This window comes from Dasypus novemcinctus, chromosome X, assembly GCF_030445035.2.
Source record: "Dasypus novemcinctus isolate mDasNov1 chromosome X, mDasNov1.1.hap2, whole genome shotgun sequence".
Taxonomy (NCBI): Eukaryota; Metazoa; Chordata; class Mammalia; order Cingulata; family Dasypodidae; genus Dasypus; species Dasypus novemcinctus.
Window position 1 is genome coordinate 147,848,056 of NC_080704.1, and position 27,216 is coordinate 147,875,271.

The 27,216-nt window shown below is 40.3% G+C and overlaps 1 protein-coding gene across 1 annotated transcript in view; it reads right to left on the bottom strand.

Annotated features, from left to right (window-relative positions):
• Positions 1-26,148, bottom strand: part of LOC101433573 (fibrous sheath-interacting protein 2-like) — an 82,761-nt gene extending 56,613 nt beyond the window's left edge. The window contains exons 1-8 of the mRNA XM_058291133.1: positions 26,050-26,148; positions 25,538-25,663; positions 21,973-22,134; positions 21,278-21,367; positions 20,783-20,922; positions 16,537-16,678; positions 15,726-15,836; positions 15,183-15,333 (exon numbers count right to left, since the gene is read on the bottom strand). Of these exons, the coding sequence (XP_058147116.1) occupies positions 15,183-15,333; positions 15,726-15,836; positions 16,537-16,678; positions 20,783-20,922; positions 21,278-21,367; positions 21,973-22,134; positions 25,538-25,663; positions 26,050-26,148 (1,021 nt within the window). The remainder of the gene's footprint in view (positions 1-15,182; positions 15,334-15,725; positions 15,837-16,536; positions 16,679-20,782; positions 20,923-21,277; positions 21,368-21,972; positions 22,135-25,537; positions 25,664-26,049) is intronic.
• Between the last annotated feature and the right edge of the window lie 1,068 nt (positions 26,149-27,216).

Sequence of the window (27,216 nt, forward strand, 5' to 3'; positions counted from 1 at the left end):
CATTAGTAATTAAGCTTCTTAAAGAGACTTTTGCTTCTTTTGTAGCAATCAATTAATCAATTAATGCAATATCCTCTCTCCCAACCCCCTACCCTTCCCTAAGCTCCAGTTTCAATACTAATACCTATTATTAATCTCTTACTGGATATCTCTCACGGGTACTTAAACTTAACTAGTTCAAAAAGAAGCTTATTAAGTACCCATAGGCCTCCATCTTTCCAAGCTTGCTCCTCCTCCTGTATTTCATAATTTGGTTAAAGAACATGGCAATCTCCCCCGGTAATCCATTCTGAAAAGCTTAGAATCCTTCCATTTATTTCAGATAAGGGTAATTCAAACCAATCTAACGTGGTTTCCTTTTTTGAGCACACTGCTTGAAACTAAAATAAGATATGTAATTGCTGACCTCAAGCAGTTTATCATCCAATAAAAGAGACAGACAGATATGATACAGTACGATGAATTCTGAGATAGAGGTAAGCCAGAGAAAAGACATCCTATTTCAAGAAAATCTGTTCATAAAAATGGAATTTCATCATCATCTGCATCTCCTCCCTCTTTCTGAATCCATGCATCTATTGAATCCTGACATAACTTAAGTTTGAAATATCTGGAATCTGTGGCTTCCTGTTCATCTTCAATGTCACTGCCTTAGCTCATATCCTTATCATTCTTATCTGGATGATCACAGTAGCTCAAAACTATCTTGCCTCTAATCTCTTCTCTACAATTTATCTCACACTGCAATCCAAATTATCCTTTTAAAACCCAAATCATTCTTATTTCATGATTTGGGTTTTAAAAGATAAATTTCACATCCCTACTCCAAAACTTTCAGTGTTCCCTAATACCTATGGATAAAATTCATTCTTCATCAATATATACAAGACTCTGGCTTCAACCTACCTTTTCAGTCTCCTCTCCTACGTTGTCCTGGCTATGCTGGGTAATACCTCTATGTTTTTACATACACTTTCATTTTTGTCTGGAATACTGCTTATTTCCTCATGCCAGTTCATCTGGAAAATTCTCACTCACATTTCAAGACCTAATACAATTAAAACCTTCCTTTAATATAGCATTTTTTTTTTAGCCCTTTAGAGGCAAAACACTCCCAGTGCATTCTGTACAAATCAAAACTCTCTTCTTATTTTATTGAAGTGACCTTTGTTTGTGTGTCTGCCCCCTAGATAGTGGGACCTCAAAAGCAGTGATATGTGTTATTCATCTTTGTTCCTATATCACCTACTTTCTTCCTTCTCTCTTCCTTCTGGCTTTGCACAGGGCCTGGCCCACAGCAGGTTCTTGATAAATATTAACTGTTATTATTATTTTCATCATTATTATCATCATTAAATGTTGGGTGAAGTTAGTTTCTCCTAGACATTTAGCATAAAACTGACTCAACAGCTTCTCTGCCAGGGAGAGGGTTCAGCTTGCCAGTGTAAAGCCCCATTATCTCTGACCAGTCAGTACCATGCTGGCGAAGAGGATATTGCATAGAAATAAATTTCATCTTGATAAGCTAATAATCAATACAAAAGATCTGAAACATATGACTTCATACCTTCTGTTCTGTATTGCTACCCTGCACATTACATTGAGGAAATAATGGGGTTGATTTTTTGGTAGCCATCTTTGAACCACTTTGAGAATGGCAAAATGGACCTAAAAATAAATGAAAGGGAATCATATAAGTTTTAATCAACTTTGTTGAAGTAAAATAAACTGTACATATGTAAAACCCAGGAACCCAAATAGCTACAATCAACAAACATTTCCATCACCCCCAAAAGTTTCCTCATGACCCCTTAGAGTTCTCTCTCTCTAGCTCTATTCCCGGGCAACCCCTAATCTTTCTGCCAATATAGTTTACATTTTCTGTAGTTTTATATAAGTGGAATAAAACGGGATGTGCCCTTTTTTGTCTGCCATCTTTCACTCAGCATAACTGTTTTGAGATTCATCAGTGTTGTTGTCTATTAATAATTCAATCCTTTTTTGCTGAGTAGTATTTCATGGTACGTATGTACCAAAGTTTGTTTATTCATCTACCTGTTGAAAGATACTTAGGTGGTTTCCAGTTTTGAACTATTGTAAATAATGCTACTATGAACATTGGTGTACAAGTCTTCATGTGGAATGCCAACATAAACACCAAGGTAATATTCGGTTTCTGTTTTCCAAAAGTAGGGTGGGGCAGCAAGATAGTATATATTGTAAGCTATGCAACTGTCTCAAGAATTTCCCCAAATCTAATTATTCTCTTTGTGCATTAACTGCCTAAAATACTTAGCTCTGAAGTTTCTCTGCATGTTCTGGAGATATAAATGCTCACCATTAAGAGTTATCTGGGGTCAGGAAGAAGGATGATATGGTAGTTTGAGTCTTTTGAGCACCCCAGAAAATTATGTTCTTAAATTGGTCCATTCCTATGGATGTGAACCTATTGTGAACCTTTGATTAGATTAGATTCAATTAAGGGCCATTTAATTAGATTATTCCAATAAGGTGTAGGCCAGGGTGGGTCTTAAACCTCTTACTGGAGTCCTTTATAAACTGTAATTGGCAGAGACAGAGTAACAGAGGGAAACCCCCAGAAGCTGAGAGAGAAGGCCCTGGGAGCCAGAAGCTGAAATCAACAGAACACAGAAGCCAAGAGGATGACACAGAAGGAGCAGCCAGAAACTGAAGGCAATGGATCCCAGGGAAAAGTTAGAGACTGGCAGGTACTGCCATGTGCCTGCTCTCCACAGCAGCAGCTTGTGGGGACTGCATCTCCTGATGATGCCTCCCTTGATTAGAACACTTTCACAATCTCAGAACTGTAAGCTTATAAGTTAATAAATCCCCATCATAAAAGCCAATTCATTTCTGGTATATTCCCTTGGCAGCCTTTAGCAAACTAAAACAGAGAATATTACTTAAGGAAAGTTAAAAAAAAAAAGGCCACTCTAGCAGCTCAGAGATGGTGGGAAGTTGGAAGGGCGGTAGGGAGAGAGGCTAGAATGAAGCAATTAGACATGGTTTCATATTCTCCTAACTTGAGCCTTGGTTGCTTCAGATAAGTGAGGTTATCAGGAAGAAGGGGCTAGTGTTCTGCTCTCCATTTAGGACTGGAGAAAAATATATCCTCTTGAGCCACCCTCCACCCCTACTTCCTCCTTCACACCTGGGGTAGTACAGTGCGGTCAGGCACTGAAGTTTCGTTTTAAGTGGCTCTTGGTTCCCATGAGGTGTAGACATGGTCCACAAAGGGCTGAGAGTCTAGCTGGGGGAACTGGCCAGAAGAAGTTGCTTGGTAGAGGTGACAGGGTTTTATCCTGAGTGTAATGCAGCTGCCAGCAAGATCTGGGGTGGAAGAGGAAACCCAGGGTGCTACAAAGCCTAGTGATACCAGATCATGAGTCAGTGCACTGGTGGCAGCCTTTGACTGTGAATACCAACAGGTCAACCAGTATGTGAGTGGAGATATGGGTATCTCTCTGTACCATAAGAGGACGAGGACACTTCATGCAAGCACTCTGACTTTATTCCGCCTCCATGAGGTCATGGAAGCCAGTGTTCCTCAAACTGTAAGGTGCATATGAATCACTAGGGAATATGCAGACACATATTCAGTGGGTCTGGGGTGCGGCCTGAGATTTTGCATTTCTGACACACTCTTTGGTGATGCTTATACTGATGACACTTAGAGGAGTAAGAACATAAGCCACACCTCTTACCCCAGACATTTGGGCACTATCTTTGAGAAAGAAGCAGAAAGATGTGGAGGCTCCCTGAAAGTCTGATCCATTCTGGGGAGGCCACAAAGGCAGAATCTAGACTAGTGGAGTATGTTTAAAGAACTAATGACTGAACCAGAAAGCCAAAGGAAGGAAGACACTTAAATGCAGAAATAGTGTTAGGCCTACATGTGTTCAGTAGGCTGAAATGTTAAAAGTAACAACAACAATTCAGACGGGCCCTTCTAAAAGAAGCAGCAGAACAAGAGTGGGAAATAGAATACTGGAGGCATACTTCGCTGCTGCAGAAAAGTATGTGGCGGAAACAAGTATTTCTGCTGCCAGTGAAGTGACACAAGTTACTTCAGCCCTGAAAACTCCAGAGCCTAAGAAAGGGAAGGGTTTTGAGAAAGTGTTAGGAGAGATCTTGGTCCTCACTAGGTCCCTATGGTCACAGGCTTCAGAGCCTGCTCTATTCAGCAATCTACAAAGATAATTCTCCAGGTGAAACAAATGAGGAGCAGGGACCAGTAGTGGTGGCAGCAGCTACTGAGGTTCAGGCTAAAAAATGTTTTAGGATCTTGTTGGGTGAGAATGGAAAAAACAGACAAAATCAGGAGCAGGAGCTGTGGAAAAGTCAGGGCTCTGAACTGTGCTTGGATAGTTGACAGCTGCAAAATGTGGGGTGCCTGACTCATAAGAGTGTGGAGGCAGTAATATTAATGAGTAATTAGGGAGTCTAATTCAGATAGTAATAGAGACGAGCATTGTTGGTAAGCATCTCTCAAAGAAAATTTATCTGTATTACAAACAGAAGAGGTCAGTACCAAATTCAGTCTTTCCAAAAATTACTAATTTAGTATTTCTAATCATAATATTTCAATTACGTTTTTGTCCTTGATGTGCTTTGTGGTCACTGGCAGTTTCACACAATTTCTTCATCTTTGGAGAAAAAGCTTAAAGAAACATAAGGAGACATTTATTTTTGATAGTGGAGATGAGAAAGTTATCCAAAATTGATTTTATTTACCCTTTCATGCCTAAGAGGAAGGGAGCCATATGCTTATCTATATCTGGGGCTGTGGGGAAGGATTGGAGAGGATAGGCAATGGTTCTTAGTATGAGGCGAGTTTGCTCCTCAGAGGCCATTTGGTAATATCTGGAGACATTTTTGTGATCACAAATTGGAGGGTGGGGGGCGGCTGATGTGCTCCTGGCATCTAGTGGGTTGAGGCCAGGGATGTAGCATTTTACAGTGCACAGGACAAGATTATATGGCCCCAAATGTCAGTAGTGGTGAGGTTGAAAAGCCCTAAGGATAGAAAGATGTGATGGAGAAGAATTCCATGATAATGTTATCTTGCGTAGTTAAAGTCATACTTGGGGGGCAGAGTTGTCTTCTGGGAGAAGGGAAAAACTATAGCCTGCTCAATTAGAACATGGCTTTTCCTCTGTGCAGGGATGCAGACCATCATAATGACTGGGCTGGGGACTCTCCAGGACACAGTGGCCATGCAATTCTTGTCCCTCACAGCCTGGCACAGGCAACCATATACATATCCCTTACTTGTGAGTGAGGTGATTATAGTTCCTGATTCTAAACATTTAGGTGGATAAAAGCATTCCAAATTGCATGTATGCCAAATGGGTTTTCATTCCAATTAGAAGGTGTGAAAGTGACCTCTCAAGCCCTCTGATTCTGGAAGAGGATTTGACTGGTGTTGCCTTCTCTCACTTCAGGCATGTCACTTGGTGTGTACGTGGTGGAAGATGACAATATTATTATGTGGCCTAATGAAATTTCCTATGTGACATAGATACCCTCACTCTTTGTCATGCCGGCAATATTTAAAAAAAAATTTTTTTTTCGGTCATGTTTTGAACTTAAAATTCATTTATAGTTTCTCTTTCACAAAGAATTTAAGGTGGCCACCGTATAAAATACTTACCTGAAACTTTCTTCCTACCAGTTAACAGTTGAATATGGAGGGGAACGCTATAGCTGTTAAAGTGATTTATTCTCACAGAGGCCTAAGGCCTTGCCTCACTTTTTCACTGAACTGAATGAATTACTGGCTTTTCTTACAGGCTCCTCCTTTTTTTAAACTTCCCCAGTACCTCCCCCACCACCTCTATATCCACTCCAAGTCTTTTCTTTACCTCTTATATTGTCTATTCTTTCACCCTCCTCCTTTTAAAACCAGCTTTCTTTCTCTCATTTTATCAGAATGTCTCATTTTTTTGCTCTCCTTTTAAAACTTTTTTTTTAAAGATTTATTTATTTATTTAATCCTCCCCCCCTCCCCCCGCCGGCTGTCTGTTCTATGTCTATTTGCTGCGTCTTGTTTCTTTGTCCGCTTCTGTTGTCGTCAGCGGCACGGGAAGTGTGGGCGGCGCCATTCCTGGGCAGGCTGCACTTTCTTTTGCGCTGGGCGGCTCTCCTTACGCGGCGCACTCCTCGCGAGTGGGGCTCCCCTACGCGGGGGACACCCCTGCGTGGCAGGGCACTCCTTGTGCGCATCAGCACTGCACATAGGCCAGCTCCACACGGGTCAAGGAGGCCTGGGGTTTGAACCGCAGACCTCCCATGTGGTAGATGGACGCCCTAACCACTGGGCCAAGTCCGTTTCCCAAAACTTCTTTTTCTTTCTCTTCCTTCCTCCCTCCCTTTCTGCCTCTCTCCTCCTTCCCTTCCTTCTTCTTTTTATTACTCTCTATTTACTGGACCTTCTTTAAAAACTTTTTTTCTTAACTTCTATCTTTCTAACTCTTTATGTACTGTCATTTTTACTGGCTTATTTTTTTTTTACTTTTTTATTTTTTATTTATTTTTATTTATTTCTCTCCCCTTCCCCCTGCACCCCGGTTGCCTGTTCTCTGTGTCTTTTTGCTGTGTCATCTTCTTTGTCCACTTCTGTTGTTGTCAGCGGCATGGGAATCTGTGTTTCTTTTTGTTGCGTCATCTTGTTGTGTCAGCTCTCCGTGTGTGCGACGACATTCCTGGGCAGGCTGTACTTTCTTTTGCACTGGGCAGCTCTCCTTATGGGGTGCGCTCCTTGCACATGGAGCTCCCCTATGTGGGGGACACCCCTGCGTGGAAGGGCACTCCTTGCGTGCATCAGCACTGTGCATGGGCCAGCTCCACACAGGTCAAGGAGGCCCGGGGTTTGAACCACAGACCTCCCATGCGGTAGATGGACGCCCTAACCACTGGGCCAAGTCCACCGCCCCTGGCTTCTTTCAAAAGATCAATCCAGTTGATCGACCAACTGGCTAACCAGACTACCTAACTAGCTAGTTATTGATCATCTCTCTATATCTTTATTTTATTTTATTTTTTAAACTGACTCCTATTTTTAAATCTCTCTGCCTCCCACAATTGTACTTGATTTTCTTACTGGTTCCTCCTTTTCAAATTCCCTTCTCTCTCTCTCTCTTTCACTCATTCTAAACTTTCTTCTCTCTTCTTTAAGTCTTTTCCCTACTTACTCATCCTTTTAAACTTCTTACTCTCCCTCTTTCTTCTTCCCTCCCTTCCTTCCCACCTTCATTTTCATTCCCTTTCTCTATGTCTTTTCTCGATTCTTTCCTTTCACACTTTCTTTGCCTGCCTGCATCCCTGCTCTCCCCTCCCTCCCTTCTTTTATCCTCTTTTTACTGGATCTTCTTTTTAAAATATTTTCTCTCATTCTTTTTTTCTAACACTTACTTACTTTTTAAAGTTTGTTTTATGTTATCTATCTACCTGTCTGTCTCTTTCTATGTTACTGTCTTCTTTCACTGATTTCACCTTTTTAATGTACTGCCCTCCAGTTTTTCTAGATTATATTGCTGTCTCCAGCTCTTTTAGCTCCTCCCTCTCTCTTAGTTCTATTTATTTTACTCCTGTTCCTATGAATTCATCTTTTTTAAAGCTTCATCTCCTTCCCTCCTCTTTCAATCTTTATTTCTATCTTTCCTTCTTTCTCACTCCCTTTCTTTCCGTCTTTTTTCATTCTTTGCCTTTGTTTCTTTTTTCTTTTCCTCCCTGCTTCTTTTACTCTTTTTACTTCCTCCTTAAAAAAAAATCATTTTCTTTTCTACCTCTTTATAATTCTATCTCCCTATTTTTTTCTACTGTCTTTTGCTGGTTTTCCTTTTTAAAGACCATTCCATATATTTATCTATCCATCTACCTGTCCATCTACATCTATCTATCTATCTATCTATCTATCTATCTATCTATCTATCTATCTATCTTCTATCTACCTACCATCTATATATCTATTCCATCATCAATAGTTGTCATCCATCTTAATTTTACTATATTGTTTACTGACTTCTACATATAATACCCATCCCCATATCCTCCATACAATGTATTTCATGTTCTTGTGTATGCCTCTTTTTATACTTTTTTATTCCTTTTTTCTCTCTTTTCTCTCTTTTTTATACTGATGTTTTTACTGGCCTCTCCTTTAAAGTATGTCCTTCCTCCTTCCCTCTGCTTCTCTGACTCTTCTTAATTGGCTTCTGTTTATCAACTTTTTTCTTTCTTTTCCTGTCTCTTGTACCTCTCTCTTCTGTTCTATCTTTTATGTACTGTCTTTTACTGGTCTTTTCTTTTAAAGATCTCTCTCCCTCTCTCTAAATTCTATTGCATTTTTTAAACTGATTTTTACATTTTAATTCCCACTTCTCCTTCTATATGATTGGACTTTATTCTTATAGGTTCTCTCTATAATCTTTTTTCTTTTCTCCTGCCTCTGTTCTAAATCTCTCATTTTTGGTATTTTTATTGGCTTCTCCTTTAACATCTACTCAAATTTATGTATCTATCTATTTGTGTATGTATGTATGTATGGATGTGTAGCAGTTTGATATGGTTGTGAATTCCAAAAATAGATATTGGATTATATTTGTAATCTGATTTGTACCTGGACCTGATTGAGTTATGATTAGGGCTTTAATTGGGCCATGCCATTAGGGCATTGAGTCCCCGCCCCTTGGTAGGTGGGGATAAACAGATAAAAGGCATGACAAAGGACAGAGTTGGGGGTTTCTGGTGTTGGAGTTTTGATGTTGGAGTTTGATGCTGAAGACTTAAGCTGGAACCTGTGAAGTCAGCACATAGAGGAAAGAGAAGCCAGCCCCAAGAAGAAAGGAACCTTGAACCCAGAGAAAAGCAAGCCCCAGGAACGCAGGAACCCAGAAAGCCTGAACCCTCGCAGATGTCAGCAGCCATCTTGCTCCAACACGTGGAAACAGACTTTGGTGAGGGAAGTAGCTTATGCTTTATGGCAGGGTAACTGTAAGCTCCTGCCCAAAATAAACACCCTTTATAAAAACCAACCAATTTCTGGTATTTTGCATCAGCACCCCTTTGGCTGACTAATACAGTATGTTTCCATTTAGCAATCAGTCCTCTATTCATCCACCTTTATTTTCCTCTTTTGTAACTCACTTTTTAAAAACTTTGCACCACCTTGAATTTTTTAAAGATTTATTTTAATTATTTATCCTCCCTCCTTGCTGCTGGCTTGCTGTCTGCTCTCTGTCCATTTGCTGCACATTCTTCTGTGTCTGCTTGTCTCCCTTTTTGTTGCATCATCTTGCTGTGCCAGGTCTCTGCGGGCACAGGCTGTCAGCTCTCTGTGGGCACATGTCAGCTTGCCCTTACAAGGAGGCCCTGGGAAGTGAACCCAGGGACTCCCATATGATAGATGGGAGCCCAATCGGTTGACCCACATCCGCTTCCCCCACCTTGATTTTTACATTATATCATTGGTGCCTCCTTTCTTTTTCCTATTGACATTTTCCTTTTTTAAAAAAATGATCATCCTTTTCTCCTTTTTTCTTCACTTATTCTTTTTTCTTTCTTTATGTCTCTTACTTTCTCACCTTCACTCGCTCATTTTTCTTTTATCTTTGCATTCTTTCCTTCCTTCCCTCTGCCTGGTACCTCCATCTTTCCTTCCTTCCTATCTTCAAAGCCTTTATTTTTATTGGCTCCTCTTATTTAACTTTTTCTTTCCTTTTCTCCCTTTTTCTTTCTAACTCTCTCTCCTACTTGATGTTTTTTGAATTGTTATTTTTACTGTCTTTATCTTACAATCTTTTTTAAAAAATGTCTTTTAAATCTCTCTCCCACTCCACAAATGTACTACATGATTAGATTGGCCCCTCCTTTTCAAGCTCCTCTCTCAATCTCTCTTACATTCTATTTTACTCTTTTTCCTACTGATTTTTCCTTTCTTCCTTTTCCTTCATTTATTCCTTTTCTCTGTCTCTTATTATCTCACTTTCTTATCTTCCCTCCCTCCCCTCCCTCCCTTCCTTCATTCTCTATTTACTTCCTTTTTAAAAATGTGAAATGTTGCATTCATTTATTGACTAAGGATATTAAATCAATTTTACTGATACATATTAATAAATCATATAATCCATCCAAAGTGTGAAATCAATGGTATTTGTTATTATCACATATTTGCTCACTCAGCACTTCAATCATTATTAGAGCATTATTCTCTTTAATTGGCTCCTGTTAAAAATTTTTTTTCTCTTTTCCTCTCTTAACTATCTTCCTATGTTTTATTTATTGTCTTTTACTGGATTCTCCTTTAAAAACCTATCTACCTATCTCTGTATCTTTCTATCTTTATTTTATTATATTTTACTGTCATTTACTTTTTTTTTTTTGAGGTACCGGGGCTGGAGATTGAACCCCAGACCTCATATGTGGGAAGCCAGCACTCAACCACTGAGCTACATTGGCTCCCCTGAGTAGTTTTTTTGGTTTGTTTGTTTGCTTGCACTTTTTTGTTTTTAGGAGGCACCAGGACCGAACTCAGGACCTCCCATGTGGGAAGCAGGTGCTCAACCACTTGAGCCACATCTGTTCCCTCATTTACATTTTAATTCCAATGTCCACACACTCAATCCTACTTTATTTTTTATTGGTCTTCTTTTTAAAAATTTTTATTTTATTTTAATTTTTATTAAAGTGAATAGATCACATAGAATATTACATTAAAAAAACCATGAGGTTCCCATATAACCCACACCCCACCCCCACCCCCATCATTTTTGTAAATTGTATTTTTCTGAAGATACATACATCACAAAAAAGGTTACATTATAAAAAACATAAGAGGTTCCCATATACCCCCCATCCCCCCACCCTATTATTGGTCTTCTATATACTTTTTCTTTACACCTCCCTTACTCTTTTCCAATTCTCTTTTGACCTTTTTGCAATTATCTTTTTACTAGCTTCTCCTTTAAATCCTTTCTATCTATATCTATTTCTACCAACCTACCTATCTAGTTATCAGCCCTCTATTCATTTACTTTTATTTTCCTGAATTTGCCCCTTATCTTCTACATTTAAATCTCGCTCCCCACTTCTCAAATGTGCAGATTATATTAATGACTCCTCCTTTCCAATCTTGTTTAACTCTCTCTTACATTTTATTTTACTTTTCCCCCCACTGACTTAGCCTCTTCCTTTTGTTCTTATCCTTTCTTTCATTATTCCCCTATTCCATTTCTCTATGTCTCTTTCTTGCCCCCTTTCATTCACTTTCTATCTTGCTTTCTCTTTCTTATGCTTCCTTTCCTCCCTCCTTCCCCCCCTCCATCCTTTCCTGCTTGTTTTACTCTTTTCACTGGATAGTTTAAAAATTTTTACACTTCTTTTTATTTTTGTTTTTTCTTTTTGTATCTTATTTTGGTACTGAGTTTTTAAAAATAGGCTTCTCCTTGTTTTTTTTTCTGTCTCTGTCTGCCTGCCTACCTACCTACCAATCTTCTATATTTCACTGTCTTTTTATTTTTTACTTTCTTCTATATTTAAATATCCTCCTCTTTCCCTACCCTGATTTTTACATTATATTAATAACTCCTCCTCTTCAAACTCCTCACTGTATCTCTGCCTCATACTCTATTTTACTCTTTCCCATTTAGTAATCCCCTTCCTTCTTTCCATTCCTCTCAATTTCTTTCCTTTGATGTCTCTTTCTTGCTTTCTTTCACCTTCTCTCTCTTTTCTCATTTCTTTACCTGCTGGTGTGCTTGACATCTTTTCTTCTTTACTCCCTCCCTCCTTTCCTTCCTTTATTCTTTTTTTTACTGCTCTTTAAAACATGTTCATTCTATCTTTGTGTTTCTTTCTAACTTTATCTCATATCCTTTTTTGTACTTTTTTTTTACTGGCTTCTCTTTAATAATTTTTTTTTCACCTCTATTTCTTTGAACTTTCCTTTCAATCTTCTTTGTAGTGACCTTTTTAGTGGCTTCTCCTTTAAATTTCTATCTATTATCTAGCAATCAATGTTCCTTTTACTTTCTTATACTGACATCTCTTTTTAAAATGTCTCTTCCACCTCACAATTGTACTGGGCTCTCTTACTGGCTTCTTTTTTTTGCAAACTCATCTCTATCTCACTGTAATCTCACTCCTCCCACTGACTTGTTTTTCTATTGATTCATCCCTTTCAAACTTCCATTTGTTTCCTTCTTTCTTTTTTGTCCTTTATTTTTTCCTTCTCTTTCTTGCTCCCTTTGCCATTCGTTTTGTATTTCTTTTTTTTTTTTTGATGATTTATTTCTCTCCCTTCCCCCCACCCCCATCTGCTCTCTGTGTCCATTTGCTGCACGTTCTTCTGTGTTGCTTGTATTCTTGTCAGCAGCTCTGGGAAACTGCATCTCTTTTTTGTTGCGTCATCTTGCTGCGTCAGCTCTCTGTGTATGTGGTGCCACTCCTGGGTAGGCTGCACTTTTTTTGCATGGGACAGCTCTCCTTATGGGGAACATTCCTTGTGCATGGAGCTCCCCTATGTGGGGGACACCCCTGCGTGGCATGACACTCGTGCACATCAGCACTGCACATGGGCCAGGTCCACGTGGGTCAGGAAGCCCTGGGTTTGAACCCTGGACGTCCCAGGTGGTAAGCAGACACCCTATCAGGTGAGCCAAATCCGTTTCCCTTTTTGTATTTCTTTATAGATTCTTTTCCTGCCTGCCTCCCTCCTTCCCTTCTTCCCTCTCCCCAACTGCTTCTTTTACTCTTTAAGTGCTTTCTTTTTCCTCCATCTGTCTTTGCTTCCTTCCTCCTTTTCCTCCTTGCTTCCTTCCTTTTTTCCTTCCTCCCTTTCTCCTCTCCTCCTCCCTCTCTCCTTCCTTCCTGCCTACCTTCTTTCTTTTCTTTCCAGCTTCTTTTATTCTCTTTTTACTTACTTCTCTTTTTAAACTTTTTTTTCCTTTCTTCCTTCCTTTTATCTTGCTCTTCTTTTAATCTTTTTTGTAATGACTTTTGACTGGCTTCTCCCTTGAAGTCTGTTCTGTTCTTTTTTCTTTTTTTTCTTCTCTCCCACCTTCTCTTCTTTCCTCCCTTTCTTCCTCTATGCCCCCTCCCTCTTTTTACTGGCTACTCTTTTTAAAATTTTTTCTTTCTTTCCATCATTCTTTTCTCTAAATGTCTACTTTTTTTGCACTTTTTAAAATTTTCACTCAGGAAATAGCATTTATTACTTATGTTTAATTTTTTATTTTTTATTAATACATTTTTTAACTTTCTAAATTGAAGTTTCTAAATCAGAGAAGTAGATCAATTGATATAATCATCTATATAACCTATCATCTACATATTATCACTATTAATTCTCTTTCTATATATCTAAAATTTACTATCTTGTTTTACTCCTTTGTCTTTTAAAGCTCTGTTTCTTTAGGCCCTCAACTGTACATGATAATCTTACTGGCTTCTCCTTTTCAATATCATCTCTCTCACTCTCACTTTCTCTTTATTATATACTCTTTTTCCTAGTACTAGGAAAAAGAGCATAATAATCCTTTATAATAAATAATCCTTTATTATATTAAAACAAGACTAATCTTTTTTTTTAAAGATTTATTTATTTATTTCTCTCCCCTCCCCCCTCACCCCGGTTATCTGTTCTCTGTGTTTATTTGCTGCGTCTTCTTTGTCTGCTTCTGTTGTTATCAGTGGCATGGGAATCTGTGTTTCTTTTTTTTTTTTTTTTTTTTTTTTTTTAAAGATTTATCTTTATTTATTTAATTCCCCTCCCTTCCCCTGGTTGTCTGTTTTCTGTGTCTTTTTGCTGCGTCTTGTTTTCTTTTGTCCGCTTCTGTTGTCGTCAGCGGCACGGGAAGTGTGGGCGGCGCCATTCCTCGGCAGGCTGCTCCCTCCTTTGCGCTGGGCGGCTCTCCTTATGGGTGCACTCCTTGCGCGTGGGGCTCCCCTACGCGGGGGACACCCCTGTGTAGCACAGCACTCCTTGCGCGCATCAGCACTGCGCATGGGCCAGCTCCACACGGGTCAAGGAGGCCCGGGGCTTGAACCACGGACCTCCCATGTGGTAGACGGACGCCCTAACCACTGGGCCAAAGTCCGTTTCCCCTGTGTTTCTTTTTGTTGCGTCATCTTGTTGCGTCAGTTCTCTGTGTGTGGCACCATTCCTGGGCAGGCTGCACTTTCTTTCATGCTGGGCGGCTCTCCTTACGGGGCATACTCCTACGTGGGGGACACCCCTGCGTGGCCCGGCACTCCTTGCGCACATCAGCACTGCACATGGGCCAGCTCCACACGGGTCAAGAAGGCCCAGGGTTTGAACTGCAGACCTCCCATGTGGTAGATGGACGCCCTAACCACTGGGCCAAGTCTGCACCAAGACTAATCTTTTTTAAGGAGGTACCAGGGATCAAGCCTAGGACCTCATAAGTGGGAAGCAGGTGCTCAACCACATGAGCTATATCCGCTCCCCTCATTTTCATTCTTCCTATCTTTTTGTACATTCTTTTCTTATTGCCTCCTTTTAAACCTTTGCATTTTTCCTTTCTATTTCTTGTGACTATATTTTTAAACATCCTTTCTTTTAGCTCCTTTTAAAAATTCCTTTTATCTTTCACTTGCTCCCTTTTCTATGTTTTGTGTAATCTTTTCTTACTGCCTCTTCTTTAAAAAATTTTCTTCTTCCTCTTTTTTCTGTTTTCTTTCTCTTTTTTTCAGTCTATTTTTTGGTAGTCTTTTCTTATTACTGGCTCCTTTGGTTAAAGTTCTTTTTATTATTTTAATATTTTCTTACTGGCTCCTCTTTTTAAACCTACTTCTTTCTCTCTGGTTTATTTCTCTATATATACCTCTCTTCCTATTTTTCTTTTGTTTTCTTTGTCTTTATTATATTTGTACTGTCTCTTCTTAAATCTTCAGTATAGGCAATCTTGTCTATGGAGCCCTTTATAAACATTTATTATTATATATATGACATATAACACCAATAATATGGATATGTGTTTATGTGTGAGCTGTAACAGCAAAGTATCTTGCACAGTGCTTGGCACAGGTAGTGTGTGTTCCTAGTGCCTCCTTTGTGATTGCTTTGTGATGTAACTGTATAAGCAACAGTGGGTTTACAAAGTCACCAGTATTTTATAGATGGGCATATTCTACTTACCTACCTTGTTTTTTATTTTCTCTCTTTCTCTCACCTTCTGTTCCATCTTGTCCTTTTTTTTCAAATGTACTTCCCTCCAGTTGTTCTCTTTTATAGTGATTCCTCTGCATTTTTTGTAAATGATAAGCAATTTTTTTCTCTAGAAGTGCTTGTTTCTAAAATATTAAAGAAAATAAACTGTTTAATATGAACTTACCATTGGAAATGCAAGCCAGATATTTAAAATATGATGGTAGCATATTTGAAGCAAGCCTTCACTCCTGTCTTGAATGAGTACAAAGCTCTGAAGGTATAAGGGGTAAAATTTCTTTTGTGGTTTACCTTCAAGAAGAATATATTTTAACAACTAGTTCCAATTTTATTTACTGCCCACTTTCTAGACACTGGTCTAGACACCAGCTCTAGAAGAACAGGTTTAGTCTGGACTAGGTCTATCTACCAATAGCTAACCTATTGAGTTTAGTCCACTTCTAACAGAGCATGTTTTAGAATATCAAAAATAGCAAAAGCCTTTCCTCAAACAGCCTATTATAGGTAAAAGTTCTACCTTCTGGTCAGTTTCTTCTCTGGTTTTTTGACGCTGCTCTTCAATTCTAGCTTCTCTTTTTATTTCTTCTCCAATCTTTGTCAGGAGTAACATTTCTTTTGTCTTCCATTCCTAAGGAGCACAATATTATGGTACTCAGCAGTTGTTCTCTTTCATAATTTTTTTGGTATTTTTTATATCTACCACCAATAAGCGAATTAAAGCAAATCAAGGGCCTAACAGAAATCAGGTTAAACATACTAAAAATCTTGTATTGGCCTTAGAATGGATAATCTTATGGCTTTCCTATTGGGAATGTATTGGTGAATGCAATGGAATGGTGAAAGGAGAGATTATTTTTCTATTGCGAGCTTAATTCAAGTATAAGTTTGGCTCCAAAGGTGGATCTAAAATGATGTTGTCAAGAGGGTTTTCTCTTATGGACTTAGGGGAGTATATCATACATAATGTGGTGCCTTTAAATGTATTTTAACAAAGAAAATAAATAAATAATGGTTTTGTCCTGCATTTTGGGAAGCAATAATGCAGGCATGATTATTTTTCATTAGGCCTAAATTTTAAAACTTAAAGAACAGATGAAGTGTGCCTATAATGTAATGAATGGAATTAAGTGCAGATAAGTAATTTGTAATATCAGTCTCACTATTTTAAGTAAAAGCTTGTATAGTAAAATAGTGATGAAAAGTAGTAGGGTTTATTATTTAGACTTGAAATGAATTAAAGTAATATAATGGTACTGCTAAAAATGTTTATAAATAAAAACAGCCATATATAATTTTTCTTTCAATATTTAAAATGGGGTGTTTCTCACCTCTTCAATTTGTTTACGGAGACTAAGTTTTCTTCTTATGCAGTCCCGGTGTCGTCTTTCTTCTTCCTTCATCCGGAGTACATTCCATTTTTCTGCTGTGCGCTCAACTTTGTCTAATTCCCTAGTAAACATATCTAAATATCTAAGCAAAAGTACAAATATAAGTGAAGGTAAATTGGGTGTTTCCCTTGTGATGGCATTATCTGCCCAAACCACCTTCTTTGTTACTGTTTTTTTTTCTTTTTTGAGGTACTGGGCGCTGGGGATTGAACCCGGGGCCTCTTATGTGGGAAGCCAGAACTCAGCCACTGAGGCACATTGGCTCCCTTGACTTTTTTGTTTGTTTGTTTGTTTTGCTTGTTGTTGTTGTTTGTTTGTTTGTTTTAGGAGGCACTGGGAACTGAACCAGGGACTTCCCATGTGGGAGGCAGGCACTCCACTGCTTGAGCCACATCAGTTTCCCCATTGCTTTTTATTGTTTAAACTTCAGGATATTTACAGTTTGTCCTGGACCTTTAGGCTAGACTGATTCACCAACTTACCACGTTGTATTCATTGTTTTACCAGCCTCTCCAGTATACAAATCTCTTATTGCTGGGACAATGGTAAAATGTGGAACAGAGCAATTCAAAGCATTTTACTTAGAAATTATTCATAGCTCTCTAGCTTTTGGGAACATGAGTTTCTGAAAACAGGTGAAATAAACTTAAGTACTAACATTAAAAAAATGGGCTGATTTGAACTTCCTTTAAAAGTAAGTAGAGGGAAACGGACTTTGGCCCAGTGGTTAGGGCATCCGTCTACCATATGGGAGGTCCGCGGTTCAAACCCCGGGCCTCCTCGACCCGTGTGGAGCTGGCCATGCGCAGTGCTGATGCGCGCAAGGAGTGCCGTGCCACGCAAGGGTGTCCCCCGCGTGGGGGAGCCCCACGCGCAAGGAGTGCACCCATGAGGAAAGCCGCCCAGCGTGAAAAGAAAGAGCAGCCTGCCGAGGAATGGCGCCACCCACACTTCCCGTGCTGCTGACGACAACAGAAGTGGACAAAGAAACAAGACGCAACAAATAGACACCAAGAACAGACAACCAGGGGAGGGGGGGGAATTAAATAAATAAATAAATCTTAAAAAAACAAAAGTAAATAGATTATTACATAATACACAATGGCCTGTATCTGTCATTGAAATGTCATTTGGTAATTCCCAAGTTCCAAAAATGCCCCCAAATTACAGCTATTTTTCCCTCTCCCTCCTCTCAGAACCTCCAGTGGCTATTGCCTCCACATCCATGATAAAAGTTCTTCTGTTGCTAGGATCACAACAAGTCTACAATAGAACAATTGTAAGTCTACTCTAGCCCATCACAATGTAAACTATAATCATCACTTAGTGGCAATGCCCCAAGAGGTGTTCATCAATTGTGACAAATGAACCACACTAATGAAGGATGTTGCTGATGTGGGAAAGTGTGGGAGGGCTAGGGAGTGGGGCACATGGGAATGCCCTATATTTTTTTGTGTAACATTTATGAAACCTAAGTTTCTTTAAAAAAATAAAAAAGTATTAAAAAAAGTAAGTAGATACTGGGTTCCCTGTAATTCCTGATCAGTATGTATTCAGGCACTATAATGAGATAAATCCATGGAAGGAAATCCAGAGGATGGGGAACTGGTCCTCACCCCTGATAAAAAATAACTATAACTCATCTCTTTACCTCCTGAGGCATGTGTTTGGCCTCTGAATGATAACACTGAATGCATAGGTGAATGAACACTCAATTCGTTGGGGTAATGACACATGTTTATATGAGCATAAAATAAAGTTATAGCACCTTTCCCTTTTGGAACTTATAGTAATTCTTTTTTTCCTCTCTTTTTTGAAAAATGTTACATTAAAAAAATATAACAGGTGCCATATACCGCCCACCCCCCTCACCCAACTCCTCCCACATCAACAATCTCTTCATCGTGGGACATTAATTGCATTTGGTGAATACATTTTGCAGTAATGCTGCACTACATGGATAATGGTTTACATTGTAGTTTACACTCTCTCCCAGTCCACCCAGTGGGCCATGGCAGGATATACAATGTTCAGCATTTATCCCTGCAGTACCACCCAGGACAACTCCAAGTCCTGAAAATGCCCCCACATTATATCTCTTCTTCCCTCTCCTTACCCTCAGCAGCTCCCATGGCCACTTTCTCCACATCAATGCTACAATTTCTTCCATTACAAATCACAATAGTTCCATAGTAGAATATCAGTAAGTCCACTCTAATCCATACTCTATTTCTCCATGCTGTGGACCCTGGGGTGGTTATGTCCATTCCACCTCTGGATCAAAAGGGGGCGTAGGGGAAGCGGACTTGGCCCAGTGGATAGGGCGTCTGCCTACCACATGGGAGGTCCGCAGTTCAAACCCTGGGCCTCCTTGACCCGTGTGGAGCTGGCCCACGTGCAGTGCTGACGTGCTCAAGGAGTGCCGTGCCGTGCCATGCAGGGGTGTTCCCTGCGTAGGGGAGCTCCATGTGCAATGAGTGTGCCCCGTAAGGAGAGCCTCCCAGGGCAAAAGAAAGTGCAGCCTGCCCAAGAATGGTGCCGCACACATGGAGAGCTGACACAGTAAGATGACGCAACAAAAAGAAACACAGATTCCCGGTGCCGCGGATAAGGACAGAAGCAGTCACATAAGAACACACAGTGAATGGACACAGAGAGCAGACAACTGGAGGAGTGGGGAGAGAAATAAATAAAAAATAAATCTTAAAAAAAAAGAGGGGGCTTAGAATCCACATGGGTGACGGATGCAATTCTCCTGCTTGCAGTTGTAGCACTCTTGGCTCCCTGGTGTAGTGGTTGACCTTCTTCACCTCCCTGTTGGCTGGCCGGGGTAAGTCCAATAAACCAGAAGGTATGGGAAACGGACTTTGGCCCAGTGGTTAGGGCATCCGTCTACCATATGGGAGGTCCGTGGTTCAAGCCCCGGGCCTCCTTGACCCATGTGGAGCTGGCCATGCGCAGTGCTGTTGCGCGCAAGGAGTGCCGTGCCACGCAAGGGTGTCCCCCGCGTGGGGGAGCCCCACGTGCAAGGAGTGCGCCCCTGAGGAGAGCCGCCCAGCGTGAAAAGAAAGTGCAGCCTGCCCAGGAATGGCGCCGCCCACACTTCCCGTGCCGCTGACGACAACAGAAGCGGACAAAGAAACAAGACGCAGCAAATAGACACCAAGAACAGACAACCAGGGGAGGGGGGGAAATTAAATAAATAAATAAATCTTTAAAAAAAATAAAAATAAAAATAAACCAGAAGGTAGGAGTTGCAAGTCTGCTGAGGCTCAGGACCTGGCTCTCACATGGACAGTCCAGAGATTCAGGTCTCTTGAGTACACACCAACCCCAGCGCCAACCACAGGTCCAGTAAAAGTGACAGAAGAGGCATGTGTAGAAAGGTCACATCTGAGTCCAACTCCATCACACTCAGGAATACAGATTCCAAAGTAGGGTCAACTGACATCTTACACTTAGAATAACTCTTAACCTTAAGTTTGAGATGCACTAAAGATTCCTTTTCTGCTGCTATATTAAATTTGTATTTCCCAAGGTGAGGAATGTGTACCTATGGTTTCTCCATACCTCTTAGGCTCCTAATGGCCCCAATTTCTCAAGCCTTCATATCAAGGTTCCCAACCCCTGTGTCTCTTTTCTTTTAAAGATGTATTTATTCCTCTCTCCTTCCCCCCATTGTCTGCTTTCTGTGTCCATTTGCTGTGTGTTCTTCTGTGTCTACTTGTATTATCTGGCAGCACTTGGAAACTGTCTCTTTTTTGTTGCGTCATCTTGCTGTGTCAGCTCTCCATGTGTGTGGTGCCATCCTGGGCAGGCTGCACTTTTTTCAAGGGCACACTCCTTGTGCATGGGGCACCCCTACACGGGTCGCCCCTGTGTGGCATGGCACTACTTGCATGCAGCAGCAGCACTGTGTGTGGGCCAGCTCACCACATGGGTCAGGAGGCCCTGGGGATCGAACCCTGGACCCTCCATATGGTAGGCAGGTGCTCTGTTAGTTGAGCCACATCTGCTTCCCTCCCTGTGTCTCTTGAATGCCCTTCATTTAAGACTATGGCAGGGGAAAGGGATGTTAAATATTGTCTAGTACTTATTTCATCCTGCTTTCAGTTCTTTCTAGTATTTTCCCAACTTTTTTGAGTCCAGAAAATATACATGAAATATGCATTAACTTCAGTCATACCTGTGCTTTAGTAGTAAATCTTGGTCCTGAGTTGTTTGTATGCCTTCCTCTAAAGGCCATTCTTGAAACTGTGCAGCATCAGAACATTCAAAGGCTCTCTTGCTTTCACACAATTTATTTACTTGTTTTTCAATCATTTTCTGAATAAAAAAATTACATTTTTATACTTGCCAGAAATAAACCTGCCCTTTGATTTGCCTTCTTATATATAGGGATTAGTAAAATTCCTATAATTTAAAGATTAATTCTGTTAAAATGCATTTAAGTCTAATCTGGCTTCATGCCAGACAAGTGAAAACTTCTCTGTGAATGAAAGGAAGTTGTTTCATTTTGTCTTTTTTAGATTTCTTAAAGAGATCTTATTTTGTTGGTTAACACAATATTTCTAGGTCAGAATATTTCAAGGAAATATTCTGCATAGGCCCAAACCTTTCTTCCAAACCCGTCTTAAAAATTTTCTCGTAGGTGCAAGTAAAACAAATTGTTTAAACTTACTTGTTCTCTTATATAGTTTCTTTCAAAGTCTAATTTTAAACTGGTCAGGTACTGCCGGTACATATTCAATTCCTTCAAGGTACATATGACCTACAAAAAATCCCACAAATACATAAATACAAAGTTGTAAAAATCATAACACATTCCAAAGAAAATATTAGTAAAAACATTCATTTTAGCAACAATTTTAGGATCAAGGTTAATAACAATTTTGGTAATAATTTTGAAGGCAGTATCTTTCTATAGTTGCTATATCACTAGGAAATTTCTACCCAAATTAAATTATTGCATTAATACAGCTTACACAATAATCAGGAATGCACTATATCCAATCAATTTGAATTATTAAAACATTAATGTAATAATGATGTTTAAACCCTAAAAGGATTGAGTCTATCAAGCAATATTCTGCTGGGCTCCCATCAGTGTGTGTTTATGTCTATCTCTTTACATTTTCAAATAATTTGGTTATTATTTTTTGCTAGTGTCAAAGAAAAAAGGTCAAGTAGGAACAAGTAATTTTATTTAGAAACAACAGTTTCCTAGATTTCCCTAAGTAATTAGTGGAGTTTCCTATTAAGTACGCTCTAGTTCTCAACTGAGCGGTGATAGCCACTCCCAGTGAGATACAGAGACAAATGTCTATCAAGCTCCTAGTTTTTTTTCAGGTTAAGAGGAAGTAGTCTTCAACCCACTTTATTATTGCCAGTGACGTAGCCACCTTTCTTTAATCTTCTTAAGATATCTTTTCTCTTATAGTACGCTTTTAAGTGTGGATCGTGTAGACTTTGATATTTCGTTTCCAAAAGTCGACAATGAGGATCAGTCAGGTTAAAATCATAAGAAGGTTGATAAAGCTGTAAAGACACAGATTCAAAATTATTACAAATGTAAAGTTAATGAAATCACATTTTAAAACATCAATTTGTTGAAATGACTAGTGTGTTCATAGAAAACATTCAAGCAGGATCCTCGGTGGGAGAATACTGACAATGGAATGATTTCGGTAAACCTGCCTTTCTCTTCCTCTCTTTTCGTCCTGTCTGAATGATGCTAAAGATTTCTTTTGTTCCTACCCCAATCCCCATCAGTCCTTGGTCCTGAGCCAAAGAAAGAAGGAAAAAGGGATAGGCTTATAATTTGTTTTACAGTATAAAGCCAATGCTAGGCTTCTCCCTTTCTTCCCTTCTCTTCCAGCTCCGGCACTGCATCAACAGGTGACGATATACTACTAATTATGATTATTTTATATTAACCATTAGAAAATGAAGAAAAATGGGAAATATCACCATGATTCATGGCTATAATAATAATAAAAATAGCAAGAGTAAAACTCAAATATTAAAGATTATGGGTCAAAAATTACTGTATCTTAGGGAAGAAGATGTAGCTTAAGCAACTGAGCTCCTGCCTACCATATAGGAGATGCATGGTTCGTTTCCTGGGGCCTCCTAAAAAAGACAGCAAGCTGGCATGACAGGCAGGCCTGGCAAGCTGACACAACAAGATGAAGAACAAGAGACACAAGAAGAAAAAACATAATGAGAAATACAACAAAGCAGGGAGCAGAGGTGCCTGGTGCCTCCTAAAGAAGACACACAAGACAGTGAGCTGATGCGACAGGCAGGCATGGCACGCTGATGCAACAAGATGACACAACAGGAGACACAAGAAGAAAAACATAATGAGAGACACAACAAAGCAGGGAATGGAGGTGACTCAAGGGATTAGGTGCCTCCCTCCACATCAGAGGACACAGGTTCAGTTCCCAGTGCCTCCTAAAGAAACAAGGAAGATGAACAGACACAGCAAGTGCAAACAATGAGGGGGTGGGGAGAAATAAATAAATCTTAAATAAAAGTTATTGTATCTTGGGTTTTTCTCTAATACAGGAAAACTCTCAAGAGTGCTACCATTGGGAGGAAATTGAAGGAGTCTATATTATTTGATTCCCTATCATGGACTATAAATCATAAGAGATATTTATAGGAACCAAGCTTTCTCCGTATGCATATAGACAAAAAACACCTTTGGCAATGACTACTACCACATGAGAGGAAGAAAAGAACAATCAGCCAATTTAAGAAAAGGAACATTTCTATAATTGTTCCTTTGGAGGAAAAAGCTGAGCTTTTTGGTTTCCTTTGTGAAAATTTTGGTGTGGATTTTTAGCTCATTTTTCAGTAGCAGGATGGTGATCATGGGGTCAGAGGAGGCTCTCTGAGGGGGTGAAAGTGGAGGATGGAAGTAGGAATAAGCTTTCTTAGTGTGGTATTAATATTCTTTCTTTTTCATATTGCTTAGCTCGCAGAATGAAAGGTTGTAGTTCAAGGGTTGCAAACAGATAGTAGGCAGGTAATGTCAGAGCAAGAATTGGGTCAGGTCAATGACAACAGGAAAAGGTGGAGGGATGTGGCAAACTGTATCTGTCCTGTCTGCAGGCACCCAATTCAATTCAAACCGCACATAATACTGTGGGTTAAACCAGATCAGTCTTCAGGCTGGAGATGCCCTGTGGAATCCCAATTTGTGAACCCTGTGTTCAGTCTGCCTATAACCTCAACCTCAGTCCAATCCTTGAACACAGAAGAGCTGGTATGGGTGGGGCCCTAATAATGGCTTTTGCAAGTTGAGTGGGAGGAAGCTTTGTATGTGGACAGAGGAACAGACAGAAGGAGGATGATAGGATGCTAGTTTTCTTTTTCCCATTTAAAAGCTTCCTTTGTAAGTTTCTGATATCTTGATTGATACTAGCCTCTAATCTCTCCCAACAGACCTATATGAGGAAGCCGGATTCCCTGACCTCCAATGCTTCCTAAAAAGGGCAAAGAAAGACATCCTTCTGGTCAATGATTTACTTTACTGTGAGACTAGATAGAAAGTCCGTATCTTTCCTGGAAGTTAAACAATCAACAGTGATGCGTTTGAAATGATGCGACAATTAGCAGATAGATTATTGCATCTTTTTTTAGATATTGACTTTTGTTGGTGATAGTTATATGGTGACTCAAGACCATATAACTGGGCTACTGACCTATAAAGAGAGAACAAATCCATTCATTAAGGCCAGGGTAACCCTCCTATTGTCAATTAAAATAATTGGTTTCCATGAGCTGAAGAGTTCTGTTATTATCACTTTCTTCCAGTGAGAAATAATGGGGAAGATTTTTTCCCATAGTGCTCCATTAAAATGTTCTTCAGTTCAGGAAGGCAGGAAGGTCAGAGCAAATGGTGTGGCCCAAGAATAGGAGACAGTGGGTCTTGTCTGAACTCTGTTATTATTTACCTGTGACCTTAGCCAAATCATAGCTTCACCTCACGAAGAGGTCATGAACTAAGATGAGTTTTTAAAATCTAAAGGTATAAAAATAAAGTCTTCCTTGAGGAGATCATGCTGAAAGACAAAGCAGGATCCTACAAATTTAGTCTTCAGGGAACTTGAATGTGGTAACTTATCATGATTAAGTGCATATATTTTGGGGGAATCAATATAATAAAGTAGAGAGAGAACATCGCAACACAAGAAGTAACTGACAAGTGAATAGACTGAAGAAATTGTGTATGTTTGACAAGTATCAGAAATACCAAGAATCCCCTCCACATCCTTGATGACATCCTAGACAGCAGAAGAGTAAATATGTCAGAACTTTTCCTGCAGAACCTTTAGCTGTTGTGGCAAAGTGCACACTAAGCAAGAAGGTTTTAGACCTTCTTCAGGCTCGGCCCAAAACTAAGGGCTAGGGGATGTTATGGAGAGGAATTATAGCATGTAATAATCACTAACAGTGTTGATCCAGTGTTGAGTGCGATGGTACAGGCCAAAGGCGATGTAAATCCTGAGGAAAGATGACATAACTGGGGGTAACCACAGTTGGGAAAGGCTTCATGTAGTGGCTTCTGAAGGATGGCTCAAATTGTCATCCATCAATTTGGGTAAGCAGTTTGGGGAACCAGGTGGACAAAGGCATAGAAGTAAGAATTAGCATGATGTATGTGGGTAGACAGAAATGGCCCTAAGCTGCTGGAGCTGAGGCTCTGGGATGGGGAAAAGGCTGAATGGGTAAAAAGTATCGAGGCATTTTATTGGGAGCCTTCTTTCATTCAAGTGAGGTTCAGGCACTAAACACTTCAATTCATTTAACTCTCCTTGATGTGTGAAACTGAAGTTGACTCAAAGCAAAATCGTAAGAAAATGTTTCAAGTTTAATAGCAAGTTAAAAAGAGGCAAAGAAAATAAATGTTACACACTATCAACTCTACCTTTTCACTTAAATTTGTAGTATAGAATATATTATTGCTTCCGGGGATTATAGGCAGCTTGACTCCAAGAGGCAGATCCAGCAGTTGAGCCGCTCCCACCTCTGGAACAGAAGTTTTCTGCGAGTCCTGCCGGATGCAATTTAAAAGTTTTTTTTTCTTCTAGGCACTATTTTTTTAGTTTAGTCCAATCTACTCACGCATCAATGGACTGATACCTCCGAATAAACCAAAGCATCACACACATGATTCAGAGGACCAACCGGGCCAAAAAACTGGAAGCCCTCCCCATCAACTCCCCCTTCCCCATTAACTCCCCCTCCTGAAACCAGCTTCAACCCCATCAAGGCTAGTTCCAACCAGAGGCTGCCCAGGCCACTGGCTGCTCGGGACCAGGGAGCCTGGAAGTTGAACAGTCAAGGACCCGCCTCTTTCCCTCCCTTCTGCGGAGGTCTCCTTTCTTAGAACCCGCCCGGGACTGGGAGGAAGAGGACCACAGATGGGCCGCTACTCACGGTGCCACATCGATCCCCGCTGGCGGTCAGGGCACTGGTGGCCACCTTGGTGGCAGCAGCGTCGGCAGCCTTATAGCAGCTGCTGAGATACAGATCCATGGCCACCCGTCAGCCCCCGGGGGGCCGGGGGCTGGGGTAGCAGGCCGTCCTCGTTTCTCCTCTTCACACACCCTTTTCCCGCTCTCTGCCCTGATCAAGTCTGGGAGGCCACAATTGTGGTCGCTAAGGTAACAGTTACCAGAGGCCACGCCCCTCATTATGCTGTATTCCAGGCTGGAACCATGAGGTCTCACCTGACGTCGAGCCAATAAGAGCTGCCTTCCGGTGGGGGGAGGAGGATGGTGGCCCCATTGGGTCACACCTCACTGATGTAGTAAAATCAAAGGCCCTAAAGTGATCTGATCAAAACATTAAAAAAATAAATAAAAACAAAAAAAAAAAGAGCCAAAAAAAAACCACACTTCCTTTAACTGAATCTAATGCAATCAAAGAGTACCACACCCAGAGGAATGGATTAATTCCAAGAACATATTCTTTTGTGGGAGTCACAAAAACTTCATACTGTCACAGTCTCACTCAGGATATTGGTTTTTTCAAGGACTCATTGCCTTCTGCCCTTTTCTTCCTCTTTCCTTTCTTGGGCTCTTCATCTCACTGGCCCTCCTCCACTCCCACTTTCTCTTTCCATTTCCAATTTCATTCTTTCTACCTTCTCCTTCATTTAGCCAACATTAATCGAGTGTTTTATCCATGCAAAACACTGGGTGCTGAAGATACAGCAATGAATAAATCATAATCCCCACTGCCAAGGATGAGATTAAGTACTTTATGGGCTGAGATTTCGCATGGCTTTTCAGGAGCTATTATTTTGTCTTATTGTTTATCTAGATTTGTCATTGTTTTTTTTATGGTGGAAGAGGGAGGGAGTATAGAGAGAAACAGGGAGAAATGGAGGCAGAGAGGGAAGGGAGAAAAGGGCTTGCAAGAAGGGGCGGGAAGAAAGAAAAGGAGAAGGAGAAGGAGAAGAGGGAGAAGAAGGAGGAGGAGGAGGAGGAGAAGGACGAGGACGAGGAGGAGAAGAAGAAAGAGAGGGAGCGAGAGAGCGAGATGTGTATGTAAGAGAGGCAAAAGTTTGAGAAGGAAAGCCAGTAAGAAAATCAAACACAG